This window comes from Megalobrama amblycephala, linkage group LG22 (assembly GCF_018812025.1).
Source record: "Megalobrama amblycephala isolate DHTTF-2021 linkage group LG22, ASM1881202v1, whole genome shotgun sequence".
NCBI lineage: Eukaryota > Metazoa > Chordata > Actinopteri > Cypriniformes > Xenocyprididae > Megalobrama > Megalobrama amblycephala.
In genome coordinates, this window is record NC_063065.1 from 17,053,373 (window position 1) to 17,070,660 (window position 17,288).

Genomic DNA, 17,288 nt, shown 5'->3' on the forward strand with positions numbered 1-17,288 from the left:
GCGACAAAGAGGCAAAACTTACGGACTGCAGCTTTAAAATAATGAAATAATGAAACACAAAAATTGACAAAATGACAGTCCGTTAAAGTTGGCATGAAACGGAAGTTGCGATAGTCTATTCATCCATATTGTGATGTATATCCAAGTGAAATGGCTTCTGGAATGAGAAAAAAAATGTAGGGCAGGACTTGATTTTGTCCTTTGTAGGAAGGATTGTAGGAAGTTGGGCGTTGTCACTTTGTAAAGAAAAACTACGCGCCTATCCACCTTGTTTTTCAGGTAAGAGCGGACATGGCCATAGTGTTAATTTCGTCAGACGAGACGAGACGAAATATGTTCGTCAACGACCTTTTTTTTCATGACTAAGACGAGACGATGACAAGACTGCACCACTGTCCAAAAACGCTGACTAAGACTAAATTAACATGCATTATTGTTGACGAAAAAAGACGAGACGAAAATGTTTTGTATAAAATAAAAACTAATGTAAAATCTCTCTTCATTTTCGTCTACAATCGTCTCTGCTTTTTCATCAGCTGTTCAGAACGAGTTTGCGGCTTTGATACTGACAAAAAGTCAGAATGTGTCATCATAACTGACGGGAAACACTGCGGACAAAGAATTCACATTAAGCAGGTTATATATATTTTATGTTAACTTACTTATTTTGCCACATGCATGTGTGGGTCTTCACATCACGGGCGCGGAAAGTGGGGGTGCTGTAAATGCATGTTTGTTCATTGACATTTATTTGTAATAAACACTCTGAGTAGGCTATTTAAAAAGTTTTATTTTTATGTTAAATTATGCAAGGGATAATGCAGAGCGAGGCGGTTGTTATAGCTAATACAACCCCAACAGGCTGATTAGGCTGACTACCTACCAAATAAATCAATAATTTGACACAAAATGATGATTTAAAAAGGAGTTTATTGATTTAAAAACGATTGTATTGCTTCCGCTAAAGAAAATAGTGCGCTCCAGTCCTGTGTGTTCATGGCAACGCTCTGTTTTTCATGGCAACGGTGTGTTATAGTTAGCAGCGGTCTGTTATCAAGAAATAAAATAGTGTGTGTGTAGAAAGAATTCTTCCACACACCGCTCAAAAAAAAAAAAAAAAATCCTGAGCGCAAGTCCACGGTCTAGGCAGGCTTTTTGTGTTAAATGATGTTTCCTGTCGCTGCGCAGGTTCTTTTATTGTACATGACAGCTTATGTCCGATGACCAGTCTTTGCATTACGATTAAAAGCAGTATCAATAAAGTAAAAAAAATGTGATGTGCAGTCAAGTTCGAGTGTATGCACTGTTTAAACGAGTGTTCTCAACTTCTCACTGATACTTTTGTGATTCGCGGAGTTTTGACAAGTTTTATAGCCTTGATATTGTTTCTTATTCAAAAGTGGTGACAGAAAAAACTAAGCACCCCCAACCTGAAACCTCTTCCCACGCCCCTGTCACAATCACATCATAATCAAAATTAATAATTAGGCTTAAAGGCAAATGTATATGTAAGGGAATCAAGTTTAACAATTACATATAATATTGCTCCAAATATCATCAATAATGGTGTGTGCAATACCATGTATAACTTGCATTAAGTTGGTAATTTACTTTATACTTATATATAATATAGTTTTGATCTTAGGCTTTTCATTAAGTTATTTATTTCCACTATAACACGTGTGTTCCTGATATTGCATTTAATGAGGCCTCGTTGTATTTATTCTTACAATAGCTTCTAGATGTGGTCAAGCAACCAGCCAGGAAAGAGGAGAGGCCATCTATGTCTGACTAAAAACCTTTGTAACTTAAGTTGTCAGTCGGAGTCTGTTGGGCCCCAGCTTTTGAATTGTGTTGGTTAAAATAAAATATTCTTCAGCACAGGTTAATCATTTGTGAATGTGTCTCCTAAATCAGAAATTGAAAACCAGACACGTTTAACATTTGCATTCAACAAAAATCATTCAACAAGTGTATTTTGTCAGGTAATTATGACATTTAACCATTGTTTGAGATATGTGAAACTTTTTTTACTGAAATGTTTATCAGTAATAATCTCAGTAATAATGTGTTATTTTAAAAAAAGACAAAAAAATTTTGACTAAAACTAGACTAAAATTAAAAGACTTTTAGTCGACTAAAACTTGACTAAGATACCTTGAGTTTTCTTTTGACTAAAACTAGACTAAAATGACGAGACGTTTAGTCGACTAAAACTTGACTAACAAAAAAAGATATGTGAATGACTAAATATGACTAAAACTAACAAGGACATTTGCCACAAGACTAAGACTAAGACTAAATTAAAAATAGGTGACGAAATTAACACTACATGGCCATTTGTAAATTTAATGTGTGGGATTTGCTTCCACTTATTTTTAGCTGTATAAAAGAGCTTGTTATGCTGCTTGATATTGCAAACTGGTATTTCTTACCATATTATTTTAATGTATTGTCTTAATTATGAACATGCTGGTTTGCAGCGCAGTTTTAAAGTTTACTGCACTTTAAAATACTTCTTGTCATTTCCATATAGCGGCTAATAAATTGGAAGTCTCGCACATTCACAGAAAACACCTTACTTCCGCGTTGAAAATTAAGGTGGATAGACTGAACACGTAATACTCATGTGCATGACTTCACCGTTTTCACATTCACTTTTTTTTATTTTTTGGTTTACACAGAGACAATAGTATCATTTTCAAAAACTTGCACTTTGAAAACTTGTTTTCAAAAGTTTGCGTTTTCAGGCCCCCAAAACTCTGTTGTCGAGTAAATGAATAGCCAAAACATAAAACGTTTCCAAAACAGCCTAAAAAACATAAAATTTTCCTATTTTTAGTTGAAAACTGTGTCGTGTAAACGGACCCTAAATGGAAGCAGATCTGAATGCCAGTTTGCAGTCTGTTGTGGAAGATATTTAGCCCCACCCTCCACCAAGAAAAAAATGTGCAGGGAAAAATCATTTGTAATAAACACTCCAACATTCTGTAAAAAAAAAAAAAAAAAAAAAAAACAAATTAAATAAATACCCAAATACTCAATCACTTTTTTTTTTTTTTTTGTATGCATTTTATTTTTGTCTACGTAAGTACAGATATTGTGATGTAGACAATTAATTAACATGTTTTCTTACCCTGACAGATTTTGGGGTGTAACATTAGATTTACCAACTCTGCAGACTAGTATAATTGCTGTGGATGCCTGAGATGAATTTCAATCCTAAATAGCAAAATGTTTGTTGGGGAAAAAAATGGATGATGCTAGAGTATCCTCTCTAATCTTAAAAAAACTTTTGGAATTGAAAAACACGGAAATGCTGCAGATGATCCTGGATTTGGCAGCTTCTGACAGTTTTCCCATCCAGTGTGTCATGTTTTGGTTTCTCATGTCTAGCATCCTCCTGCCTTCTAAGTCTAATGCATTATGCATATTTTACCCGAGCTGTATCTAAACCCTACACAAACGGTCCTCAAGAATGAAACGGTTATGCGGGGCTTCTCTTTAATAATTGCATAAAAGGCACAGTTAAAATGTTGTGACCAAACATCTAATTTAATCCAATCTACGCATGTTTCACCGTACCTTCAGATTATGAACGTAAAGGCTTTTATGAAGGCTTTTAAAAAAAACCTTCAAAAGAAAAAGCCTTGAGACTTTAAGGCAGTTGAAAAGCAGTTTGTTCAGCTATCACTCAATGGCACCTGTGGTCCTGGTTTGGACTGAAACAGCCAAAAAGTAGATTGGAAATCTGTCTGTGAATAAGATGCTATTTGTTTGTGTACTATATGTGTTCTTTCTCAGCTCCAAATGTCCTGTAGATATCGCTTCTCCTCACGAAGTCCTGCTACTATCTTCATAGCATCCAGTTTATCGAGTTGAAGTTCATTTCCTATGATCTCCAGTAGTGTGTCATTCACATCTTTTGCCATGTTCTTGGCATCCCTGTAAAATCGTGAGATTTCGTGAACAAAATGGCACTAGACAATAATAAATGGTGAAAAATTGTATTTTGTACCCACCCACAGACATAAAGACAGCCTTTGTCTTTAAGAAGGATGCTGGCAACATTTTTAGCATGGAGAAGCAAGTTATGCTGGACATATGTTGGTCTGTTAACGGTTCCCACTTCATCAGGCTCATCTCTGGAGAAGCACACGATCAGATGGCTCAGGGTTCCATTATGCGCAAATCTCTCCAACTCCTCTCTGGAAAAAAAGCAGTAATGTGCTTATTACCGTGTTTCACTGTTATTTCATCAGTCAGTGGTTGTTTTTGCAGTGGTTAAACTAAACTTATGCATTAAAGTATACAAATGGTACAAATGGCAAATTAGATTCTCTCAGATTTTGCAGTGGTTAAGTAACAACAATGGAGCTCATTAGTGTGTTGCATTTTAAACTCAAATTTTCATCTCCCTCATCCATCTGGCAAGAAAGTTTATAAAACCTCAAGGCTGCTGTTGTAAATCGTTCCTTTTGACAAATTTTATTTCAGCTGGGGGAATACATTTTTGGGTGAACTATAGCAAAAACTAGTTGTCATATCTATTCAGCTATCTACTATAAATTTCAACCAAAGCTACAGAGAACAGGAGGATGACTGAGTGAAATTTAAACAGATGGATGATGGATGAAGCAAGCGTTTGCACTCATATGAAAATAGCCATGTTTAAATGGATCACAAAAACATGTATTGAGACGTACTCTGGATATCACCACTTAAACAGTTTCCAATTATCTAAATGCAAAGAACATCTTTTTTTGAAATCTTCTGAAGAAAATCTTGAGTAGTGTTGTGCAAAACTGACTTTGCAGTTACTTCGAAAAGTAATAGCACACCTCTCTTACACTCCCATACACACATATAGGGTGAATTCAGGTTGACTGGGACACTTTTTGCCATTGAGATCATTTTAATGTATTTTAATTTATTTATTCCTGTGTGTGTGACAAAGTATAATGACTATATATAGTCAAACCAAAAATTATTCAGATATTTTTGGTATATTTTTACTAGTGGGCACAGGACACTATAGTTCATTTATGTAAGTGAAGATAGCAAAATAAAGTAAACTGTGAAATATTATACCCAAAAATACTTCATACAGTGGTCTACCAGTAAAATTGAAAAAAATCTGGAACTAAAAATTATTCAGACACTTTGACCTGACCATGTTTTTACTTGAGTGTTATCTAAAATAATTAAGATTATTTTTTTCTGACAGTTTAACTCTGAGATCTTGTCATATTTTATTACTTTTTTTTTTTTTTACCAAAGTCATAATAATAATAATAAAAATAAAAAAAAGTCTTTCAAGTGCTAAACATCAAGAGCTAAACAAATAATACAGAACAAATATATATATATATATATATTATAACATAACACTGTGAACCAATGTAACGTTAAACACAACCTAGGGTGACCAGATTTCTCATGGTGAAATACGGGACGAGTGGGCAATATGACCACATGATAAATTTTATTTCACTATATTATATATATATATTGGTATCAGGCCCAATATTATATAATATATTAGTGCCGTTAACGCGTTAACGCATGCGATTAATTTTAACTTGTTAAAAATATTTAACGCAATTAACACAGCATCCATTTCTTCTGTCATCCTTTGGCTAGCATTACAATATATGATCACGCTCTTATTCATGCAAATGCTTTTAAACCATTTAAGCGCGCCAAAAGAGAAAAAGAGAACGTGCTGTCTGTGAATGTCCTGTCACACACGATGCACAGAAAGACGTGCTCCAGTATTGTGCACATGGACAGCATGCCAGAATCAAGTTCTCTGTCAGGCATGAATGAACAATAACACACAATAATGCTAAAAATGTCTGTTTTGTCGAGTATCATCATTAGAGCAGCCTTAAATGAGTTAAATAAAGTCTTAAATGAAAGTAAAGAGTTGTGAGAAAGTGGGACACGTGTGAGATTTGCGTCAAATCAATCTCAGCATCAGAGACATCAGTAGCAGTATTAGTATCAGTGATACTGGCCTTCATTCATAAAAGATCCCATTAAACAAGTATTTAAAGTATACTGTCTTTATGTTGTTTTAATTTTTGTAGTTTAAATGTGAAATTATTACATTTATAAAAATATATTAAAAACGTATAAACTGCTTTTAATTGCGATTAATCACAGAAAAAAAATTATTAATTGAGTTATTTTTTTTAATCGATTGACAGCACTAATATATATATATATATATATTCTGTAAGAAAACTTATTTAGCTTAATACATCAAACTGTAAGATTTGTGCAGGTTAACCATGCAAAGCCAAAAATTCAGCATCTAAATTATGAAACTACTTGTCATTAAAGGTGCCGTAGAACGTCTTTTCAAAACATGTAATATAAGTCTAAGGTGTCCCCTGAATGTGTGTGTGAAGTTTCAACTAAAAATACCCCATAGATTTTTTTTTAATAAATTTTTTTAACTGCCTATTTTGGAGCATCATTAACTATGCGCCGATTCAGGCTGCGTGGCCCCTTTAAATCTCTCGCTCCCTGCCCTCCCAAGCTCTCGACTATAAGTGCAGTTATACAGTACATAAACAAAGTTCACACAGCTAATATAACCCTCATGATGTTCGTCATTCATGCTGCATGCATGCATCGGATCATGTGAGTATAGTATTTATTTGGATGTTTACATTTGATTCTGAATGAGTTTAAGGCTGTGCTCTGTGGCTAAAGCTAACATTGCACACTGTTGGAGAGATTTATAAAGAATGAAGTTGTGTTTATGAATTATACAGACTGCAAGTGTTTAAAAATGAAAATAGCGACGGCTCTTGTCTCCGCGAATGTAACTTTAACCACATTTAACAGTACATTAACAACATGCTAACGAAACATTTAGAAAGACAATTTACAAATATCACTAAAAATATCATGATATCAATGATCATGTCAGTTATTATTGCTCCATCTGCCATTTTTCGCTATTGTCCTTGCTTAACTAGTCTGATAATTCAGCTGTGCACAGATCCAGACGTTAATACTGGCTGCCCTTGTCTAATGCCTTGAACATGGGCTAGCATATGCAAATATTGGGGTCATACATATTAATGATCCCGACTGTTAATTAACAGTCGGTGTTATGTTGAGATTCGCCTGTTCTTCGGAGGTCTTTTAAACAAATGAGATTTATATAAGGAGGAGGAAGCAATGGAGTTTGAGACTCACTGTATGTCTTTTCCATGTCTTGAACTCTTGTTATTCAACTATGCCGAGGTAAATTCAATTTTTGATTCTAGGGCACCTTTAACAATCAGGTATTTTTATTGCACATGCTTCATGGTTTTGTTTTTTGAAGGTTTTTGAGTACATATGTTTACGGGGAGCCACATCCATCTTAACTGGTCCAGACGAGCTGACTTTCTGGTCACAGATATCGAATGTTTTTAAAAAAACAGACTTGAGTGATCCTTTGTCCTCACCCGATACCCTCCTCATGTAATCCAAATCCAAAAAAACAAAAGAGACTCGTTGGTGACGAAGGGGCCAAGACAAGTGTTCTTTGTTTCAACAACAATGATTGAAGCTTGATTTCACCCTTTTAACACTCATAAGGATCATGTTTGATTAGAATTGATTGCAGATGCCTTGTTTTCTTTAGCAGACTGCCTGATGGCTAGCCGGTTTGCTTTTTCTGTTTTAGTGAGTGTTGAGTTTTGCAAGCCAGGTTCAGTCACTTTCTCATCTCAGATGCCACTGGCACTTTCTACTTTGTTCATTAAAGCATAGCAGACAATGAGGGTGTCACACCGAACAACACAAAACTCATTACATTGATCGGCTTAATCAATGCAGAGGGGAAAAAAAGTATAAATGAAACCAGAGTGCGGACAAACGTGAATAAGAAATGTTAATATAAACACTCCTTTGATGTTCAGGACCAGTGAAGGCAAAGATAGATAGATTGAAATGGTACGTCAGGACCTTGACTTTGAATCTTGTTTTTATTAGCTCTTATGTCAAGTAGAGCCAAGTGCGGATACAAAGTTGTGTGCCGCCCCTCGGTCACAACACACTTAATACTCACCAATCCAGGCACCAATGTCATTACTCAGGACCTTGCGCGTGAATTATGACTGTGTGCCTATGGGACGGCCAGACCCCAATCATCTTATATAATGTCTCGTATCATATGGCCCATACTCTCAGAGGGAGCACTTTAATTTCATTGCTTTCCCAATCATTACTCTCAAGGACAGTGCAACAGGAGCCTCTGGCTGATAGCAACCAGGAGAAGACCAGACGCCAAGAGCCTGTGTAAAGCTGGCAGATCGAGTGAAAAATACTCTCAGGTTTATAGAGATAACATACGATCAGGTTGCAGAGGGGGCAGGGTGGAGGAATTGTTGTGTGTGTATGTGTCTGCAATGCAAAAAGTCATTTTCTAAATCTTTTTTTTTTTTTTTTCTCTCGTTTTCCATTGGAAAAATATCTAAACATACTTAAAACAAAATAACTTTACCTGGGAAGCAAAACTGCATCAGATAATAAGGCTTTTTAGAGAATATCTTAAAATGAAATCTATTTTTCTTAGCCTAATTTTTGTTGTATTTTAAGCATAAAGTTAATCAAAATATAATGAAGTTTATTCTTAAAGCAAAACAGCAACAACAAAAACAGTTGGCAATGGGGTAAAAAATTAAGTTCAAGATACTTTTTTTTAAAACAATAAATACAATTGCTTTAAGTCCATTTATATCTTTTAAGGCTTTTTTTAATGTTTATTCTGGACAATAAGACAAACAACAGATTAAGAAAGTGTCCAGTGTTTCGTTGCAAATACACTCACCTGCAAAGAAAGTCTTTGTCTTTGTGGCGGCATCCAAAAAAGAGCCACATCTCTCCAAATGTTGCTTCCTGGTTCATCTCATGTTCTTTCTCTCTGTCAGGTCAAAACAATATTGCAAAATTGAATATAATGTCTCTATAAAATGAAGTGTTATAACGAACATTGAATAATAATCACTTAAAGGATTAGTTCACTTTCAAATAAAATTTTCCTGATAATTTACTCACCCCCATGTCATCCAAGATGTCCATGTCCTTCTTTCTTCAGTCGAAAAAGAAATTAAGGTTTTTGATGAAAACATTCCAGGATTATTCTCCTTATAGTGGACTTCAATGGACTCCAGATGGTTGATGGTCAAAACTACAGTTTCAGTGCAGCTTCAAAGGGCTTTAAACGATACCAGACGAGGAATAAGGGTCTTATCTAGCAAAACGATCAGTCATTTTCGGAAATAATGTAAATGTGCTTTATATAAACAAATGATTGCCTTTCAAGTGCTTCCGCCAAAACCTTCTTTCGTACGGTTCTTTCTTACGGAAAAAATTGGAACTGGCGCTGCGTTCGTTCCGTAAGTAGAATAGGGAAGGCGTAGAACATACAGCGTAAGGTTTTTTAAGAATACGAAAGTGCGGTTTTGGCGGAAGCACTTGGAAGGCAATCATTTGTTTATATAAAGCATATACATTTACATTTTTTTTGAAAATGACCGATCGTTTTGCTAGATAAGACCATTATTCTTCATCTGGTATCGTTTAAAGCCTTTGAAGCTGCACTGAAACTGTAATTTTGACCTTCAACCGTTTGGAGGCCATTGAAGTCCACAACAAGGAGAATAATCCTGGAATGTTTTCATCAAAAACCTTAATTTCTTTTCGACTGACGAAATAATTTTATTTGAAAATGGACTAATCCTTTAAAATATCTTCTATTAAAATGACTTATAGAGCTGGATGGCCAGTGGCCAAAATAATGCCAATTAAGAATGTCAAAATGATCTCAACTTCACCAAATTGATAGTAAAATAAAATAAAGCAATATCAGCCTTTCTGTAAGTTTGGTAATACCGAGTGCATACTCAATTCAGTAGCCAAGGGCTGTCTGACTGACAGGCGGCTGCTCTCTAATGCTCACATGCATATTTATGTGTTTATGCCTCGCGGTAATATGTGCAAATGGTCGAATGTTCTTCTTATTTAAAATGTCTCTTGGTGAGTTATTAATGTAAATAAGTGAATGTAAACAGTTGAGGGGAAAAATCTGGTTTGTGTCAAAATATGAGATCCGTGCATTAAGCCATGTATTAAGCCTAATAGGCAGCCCAGGTCTGCTACAATCTTTTGTTTATAATAATAAAAATAAAACTACTTTATTAATAATAAGAGATAAACACTCTCTGCTCTAAATTTAACTTTATTACTACTACAATATTTATTTACTATGTACACATTACCATTCAAACGTTTGAAGTTTTTTTTATTATTGTTTTTGATTCAAGTCTGTTATGCTGGCCAAGGCTGCATTTATTTTATCAAAAATTCAGTAATATTGTAAAATATTATAACAATTTAATTATTATTACAATTTTTCTCTCCATTCTTTGGTGTCACATGATCCTTTCGAATTCATTCTAATATTTGGAAACATTATCAATGTTGAAAACAGTTACAGTACAGTACATTTTTTCCAAGTTTCTTTGACGAATAGAGTGTTCAAAAGAGACAGTAAAGACATTTATAATGTTACAGAAGATTTCTATTCCAAATAAATGGTGTTCTTTTGAACTCATATTAAAGGTGCCCTAGATTCAAAAATTGAATTTACCTCAGCATAGTTGAATAACAAGAGTTCAGTACATGGAAATGACATACAGTGAGTCTCAAACACCATTGTTTCCTCCTTCTTATATAAATCTCATTTGTTTAGACCTTGTAAAGACCTCTGAAGAACAGGCGAATCTCAACATAACACCAACTATTACGTAACAGTCGGAGTGTACGCCCCCAATATTTGCATATGCCAGCCCATGTTCCCAACATTATGAAAGGCATTACACAAGGGCAGTCAGTATTAACGTCTGGATCTGTGCAGAGCTGAATCAACAGACTAGGTAAGCAAGCAAGAACAATAGTGAAAAATGGCAGATGGAGCAATAATAACTGACATGATTCATGATAACATAATATTTTTAGTGATATTTGTAAACTGTCTTTCTAAATTTTTCATTAGCATGTTGCTAATGTACTGTTAAATGTGGTTAAAGTTACCATCGTTTCTTACTGTATTCACGGAGACAAGAGCTGTCGCTATTTTCATTTTTAAACACTTGCAGTCTGTATAATGCATAAACACAACTTCATTCTTTATAAATCTCTCCAACAGTGTAGCATTAGCCGTTAGCCACGGAGCATAGCCTCAAACTCATTCAGAATCACTGTAAACATCAAAATAAACACTGTACTTACGCGTTTAGACATGCTGCATGACGAACACTTTGTAAAGATCCATTTTGAGGGTTATATTAGCTGTGTGAACTTTTTTTATGTTGTTTAAGGCCAGCGCGAGCTCTTGGGGCGTGGAGCACCAGATTTAAAGGGCCACACACCCTGAATCGGCTCATTTCTAATTATGCCCCAAAATAGGCCGTTAAAAAAATGAATTAAAAAAAATCTATGGGGTATTTTGAGCTGAAACTTCACAGACATATTCAGGGGACACCTTAGACTTATATTACATCTTTAAAAAAAAAAGTTCTAGGGCACCTTTAACTCATGCCAACCTTATCATGCTAATATAGATAAAACAACTTGATATAGATATAGATATAGATATAGATATAGAAAGATGGTTCACTCCTATTTAATTTTGAATGGTAGAAACTGCAACATGGTGGAATAGGTCCCGCTTTCTAAGTAAAACAGCCAATCTCTGACTGATAAAGTCATTGTGTCACTGCAGCTGCCGTTAGAAGCTCTTGTTCAAATAGAAACCTTGAGACTCTCGCTTAGGACTGCACTTGCACATTGGCTCATCTATCCTGAAACAACATTTGTGGGACAGTTCATGTCAGATTTTGTTGCTGATTTGAAATATATTATTTAAAGGTGCTCTATGTACGTTTTTGACTGTATTAAAGCATAAAAATACCATAATATGTTTGCAGATATCTATTAAACATGCTGAGTTCACATACTCATTTCTCTGAAAACCATTGTTACAGGCAGTTATTTTACTTTCAAATATGCGTTCCGTGTCGGAATTTCTGTTTTTATTTTGTTCTGTGCAAGACCGCACAGCACAATTTGCCCAATACTATTTCGCCACCCCAGGAAACCACATGCAGCGAATTGCAGCCATGGAAGCCAGTGAACAAACTGGGTCAGAGATCGCAGATTCTACCCGACCTAAAAAGCCTCAGCATCCATCTAAAAATCTCTATGAACGGGAGCATATTAAAACACGATAGCAACTCATCATAAATCAATAAATCAACTAATTATATTACAGTGTGTAAGTCTCCTCGTCGTCCAATGTCAATTGAGCCCGCTCCTGTTGCGTGTCTTCAAACTGGCAACCCGCGAGAGCGTTGAGTCTGAGGAGGAGGGGGTGGGGCAAACAATATTTTGAATTTCGACTGCAGTATCCATTTCAACCACTAGCTGACATTCTTACATAAAGCACCTTTAATTGTGAGTTCGCCAAGCAGTTATTGAGATTTCAGTATACCTCCAATAGATAGGACTTGGTTTTGGATGCCAGAAATAGCTGCCCGGAGGCATTGCAAATATGGCTGCGGAGTGAACAGACTTTCCTTGAAAGGGACTTTGCAAAGACCTAAATTTATTCAAACTCATCTTTTTTTTTAAAAAAAAGGATATTTATTATTATTAATAGACAGTATATTTTGGAAATGAAAGGGCAAGGAAATGCTGCTCTCAAAATGGTAAAATATAAGTCGATTAATCTACCTGACTGATCGCTAATTACAAATTTAATGATCTTCTGTATTTAATATATATGATCCAATTCATAGTTTTACGATGATGAAACCATAATCTTTTAACTGTCGTGTTACCACAAAAACGCAAAATCACTCTTCGTAGAGAGAGGACCTTGATATTTATCTGGATGGGTTCTTTAAGAGCAAGTCCTCCAAAAGATCTGGCTGTGTTCCCAGAATTCCCTACACTAAGGTGACATACAGGTACCAGGCACTATCTGTACACTGCACCTGCTAAAGGTTGACAGACTTCTCCAAAGAGATAAAACAGAAGGCATCGCACAAACACAATCTAAACAGTCTTCAGTCCCTGGAAAAAAACAGCACACTGTCTACTCCACTGCATCTTTACTCCAACGTGATAATAGAGGAAGAGATCTGTTAGAGACGCATTACACAGGCCAGAAGCAAACTCCACTGAGTCTACTCCTTTAGCCATCTCAGCCAACCTAAATGAAGCGTTCAGAAATAGAACACGGTCTGAAACTTTCAGAGGCATTAATAGAAGTGGAATGTAGAAACACCCGAAGGACTTTCAGGGTGAGATGCCCTCCATCATGCTGATATCACTGAAAACACTGCAGTGAGCAGAGTTGCAGACACTAAGCTCTCCCCATCTGCTGAACATACAGTTTAATTGCGATTGGAATACTAATGAACCACGGTGTGGACGAGATGACCACAGGAAAATAAAACAGAGCTTCTCTTCAAACATCTACAATCTGTTCTTTTTCATTTCTTGTCCTTCAGTGACCTATCACATGGAATGAATAACTGGCAAGCAAAGCAAAACACTAACTTTTGAGTCATGCTGTCAGACAGTTGTTATTGATGCATCTATATTTAATTTAGTGGCATGTTGAGCAATGGGCAGGCAATAGAATACTAATGGTTTGTTTACTGACTGATGTTAATGAAATAAAACATGCATCTTTATACTCCAGGTATATGGATGTTTTATAAGTATGACAACAACAAACAAAATGATGCCTATGAATTAGTTGCAAATAAATCATGTCCCTTAAAGCAAGTCAGTTATACTTGGCAGTAGGGGTGTAACGGTACACAAAAATGATGGTTCGGTACGGGTTCGGTACAGCAGGGGGAGAAAACTAAACTTTTTTTTTATTATTATTAATTTTTTTTAATAAATGCGTCTCTGTGTTTAAATAAATTCAATTACAAAGTTTAAAAAAAATCTATCTCTGCTAATGTTGTGAAGTATACAGGGAGCCTTTAAACATTACTATAAAATTAAATCAATTAACAACAGAACTTATTAAATTCAGTTTCTATTTATTTTTAGATATAATAATCAACACTCAAAAAAAAAAGTAAATTGCACATAAGGCAGATTTTGCATTAACTTCTAAATCTAATTATAAAGTTAATTTTCTACTCATTCATTTTTGAAATATAATCATTTACACAGTGGCCGTCTTAACTTGTTTTCATAACAAATTTATTTAAACATACAAACATTATTAAATAATCAAGACATTACTAACAGGTTAAAGTAAATATAATGAATAGACTAATATAGTGCATATACAAAATGCTCCTCTCTAGAGTTTATTTTTCTACCGAACATGTTGTCGTCACTAAATACCTGAGGTAAATGTAATAACGACTGTGACGACTGTATTCATTGTGTGACTGCATGGACCGTACCGTGACGGTTCGGGACAAATACATGTACTGTTAGACCCCTACTTGGCAGCCATCTTGGTAGGCAAGTACTCAAGTACTTCTACTTGAATGCAGAAAGACCAAAATATACCACACATATTTCCCACAATTCTGATTTTATGCCTTACAATTGCAACAGTTTCTTACCTCACATTTGTCTATTTCTCAAAATTGTTACTTAATACCTCATAGTTTTGACTATAAAAATCATGACTTTATACCTCACAACTGCAACCATTTCTCATAATAGAGACTTTATACTTTACAACTGCGACTATTACTGAAAATTGTGACTTTATATCTCTGTTGCGACTATACACACAATTGCAATAATTTCTCAAAATCGCGATTTTTATACCTCACAGGTATGTGAATTTGCAACTTTATTCCTTAAAATTGTGACTTTTTACCTCAGAATTGTGACTTTCTCACAATTACGATTTTATACATCACAATTGCAACTGTTTCTCAAAATCGTGACTTTATACCTCACATTTGTGACTTTCTCAAAATCATGACTTAACACATCAGTGTTGCAACTATTCCACAAAATGATGTAGCAGAAATGGGCTTCCACACAAAATCAGCAAAAAAATCTGACAAAAATGATTCACATACACATTCTGGAGCAAACAAACTACCAGAAAGCAACTGGCTCTGTTAACTAACCCTTGGAGTCCTACAGTTGCCAAGCAAGCATTAATGATTTCTCCCATTCATTTGTCTATGAGTGGTTTGTCTGGAACCCCTTATACAGCCTCTGAAATAAGCGCTCTACTTTCCAGATTTCCTAAAATACTTTCTCAGTGTTACATCCACTAATCAAGGGTAAATGAAACAGAGAATGCATGGGAAATGTTTTTTATTGAGAGCAATCACTTTATGCATTGTTTTGATTTGAAATTTAAATAATAAACATAACCAAACACCGCCTGTCACATCCATTTCCCCCACTGTCCCACTCTGCAGGAAATGATATTTCGTGAGACAGGGTTAATGTTTTGGATGCTTCTTTTGGTCACGCCCACCTGCTCAAAGCTTGGCTCAACTGAGTTTGGCATTTGAACAAACAGAGGGTCCACAGCAGAGCCATTAGCATCTGGGAGTTCAATATCCAATCTGGAAATGGGCTTCAATAAACTAGCTTTAGTGGGGCTTTATGCTGCCCCAGAGGGGCCGGTACCAATATGAAAAACCTGGATTCCATTTTGTAACACCATGCAGACCAGCTCCCATCCTGAATACAAATCAACTGTACTGCGACATCGAGGATGACATATCCGCATCCCTAAAAAAAATTACAGCCTGCAGTTGGGTAGAATAGGAGCTAACGCAAAAACTGGTCCCTTTTCATATGTACAATGAAAGTGAGTCAGTGGCCTGCTCTGAACATTCACCTTTATAAATCATACTATGTAATCCTCCTCCTCACTTTCCTCTGAGAATATCCACTGCATTGTGAAGGCAAGGGACATACGGAGACATCAGAGCTAATAGTAGTCACTCTTCTGCACACAAAGAGTGAACAAAGAAATGGATGTGCGAAAAGCATTTTATGCCCCTTTATAACATTAACCACAGTTTTAATTTTTCTACAGAACATGCGAGTGAACTCCATGATGCGATTACCAGGACACTGGTATGCTGTCATGTTTCTATGGCCCTGTTTATACCTGGTATTAAGATGCGTTTTGGTCGATCGGATTACAAGTGGACGAGGGAGACACATACCCGTATACACCTGTTTTAATCCGTCTCTTTTGTCCACTTTTAACCACTTCTGTCCTGATTTCTTGGAGGGGACAATCTATGGGTGGGTAAATGTTTTTGTTTTTTTGTTTTCAGATCTTTCGATCCAATGGACAAAATAAGCTCATGCAATTTACATATGAACGCGCACAGAGACAACAGAAAAACATACAGAGCATCAGCTTTCGTTTCTGCTCTGATAGCCGCAAGAAGAAATCAAGTGAGAGAACATTGTGCTTGTGCGTTTTCGTCTTCAAACCAAAATCGAGTCTTCAGCCGACAAAGTTTAAATCCCGTCTGTCTAGAGCATTTAAGCATTTTTAAGCATTAAGTAGGCAGAGATCGAGAGTAGGGCGGTCTTTAGTGGCTGTTTAAATGCATACAACCACATGAGCATTTACACTATGAAAGCAATCTGGTTGAATGCATTTTTGACTACCTCTGGAAGTGGTCGAAAGTGGACAAGCTCAAAATTGTTTGGACCCCATTTACACCTGCACTCAAAAAAATTAATTGTTGGACTTACTTAAAAAAGCAGTGTCAAGTGGTTCCACGCAAGTATATTGAGTAATTTTTACAAATAATAATTTAGTTGTATGAACAAAAAAAATGAATACAGCTGACAAAATTTCTTGAATACAAATCATTTGAATTTGTCACTGTTATTTTTATTACGCAAGGTGAACACATTTATTGACTTAATTTACCTGATTAAATTAACTATTTGCTCTACAAAATGCAATTAAAAAAATAACTCATTGAACAAACTCAATTTAATTGACCCTTCACAAAGACCAGCCCACCTTAGTTACTGTTGCTTTGTCCGACAAGCCATGGCGCTGTCACGCCACACAGGGTGAAAAATACATTGCGGAGCAAAGAGGGCACAGACAACACGTCGACAAACAAGACAGAGCAGGTTACTTATGATATTAAACAAAGTCCCAGCTTTCAAATTGTCATTTTTTAAGAAATTCGAACAATAACAACCGTTTTGTGGCTCTTTAATGTGTCATG

The 17,288-nt window shown here is 35.6% G+C and overlaps 1 protein-coding gene and 1 long non-coding RNA gene across 5 annotated transcripts in view; one reads left to right on the top strand and one right to left on the bottom strand.

The window, feature by feature from the left end:
- Positions 1 to 17,288, top strand: part of LOC125258487 — an 83,585-nt gene that overhangs the window by 60,805 nt on the left and 5,492 nt on the right. The window lies entirely within an intron of this gene.
- The window catches only part of mtrr (5-methyltetrahydrofolate-homocysteine methyltransferase reductase), a 29,917-nt gene continuing 15,677 nt past the window's right edge, over positions 3,049 to 17,288 (bottom strand). For 2 of the 3 annotated variants that reach the window (XM_048175435.1, XM_048175434.1), the window contains exons 13-15: positions 8,837 to 8,929; positions 4,023 to 4,208; positions 3,049 to 3,945 (exon numbers count right to left, since the gene is read on the bottom strand). In XM_048175435.1, the coding sequence (XP_048031392.1) occupies positions 3,801 to 3,945; positions 4,023 to 4,208; positions 8,837 to 8,929 (424 nt within the window). In that variant the 3' untranslated portion in view covers positions 3,049 to 3,800. The remainder of the gene's footprint in view (positions 3,946 to 4,022; positions 4,209 to 8,836; positions 8,930 to 17,288) is intronic. The other variant, XM_048175436.1, reaches the window with a different exon arrangement.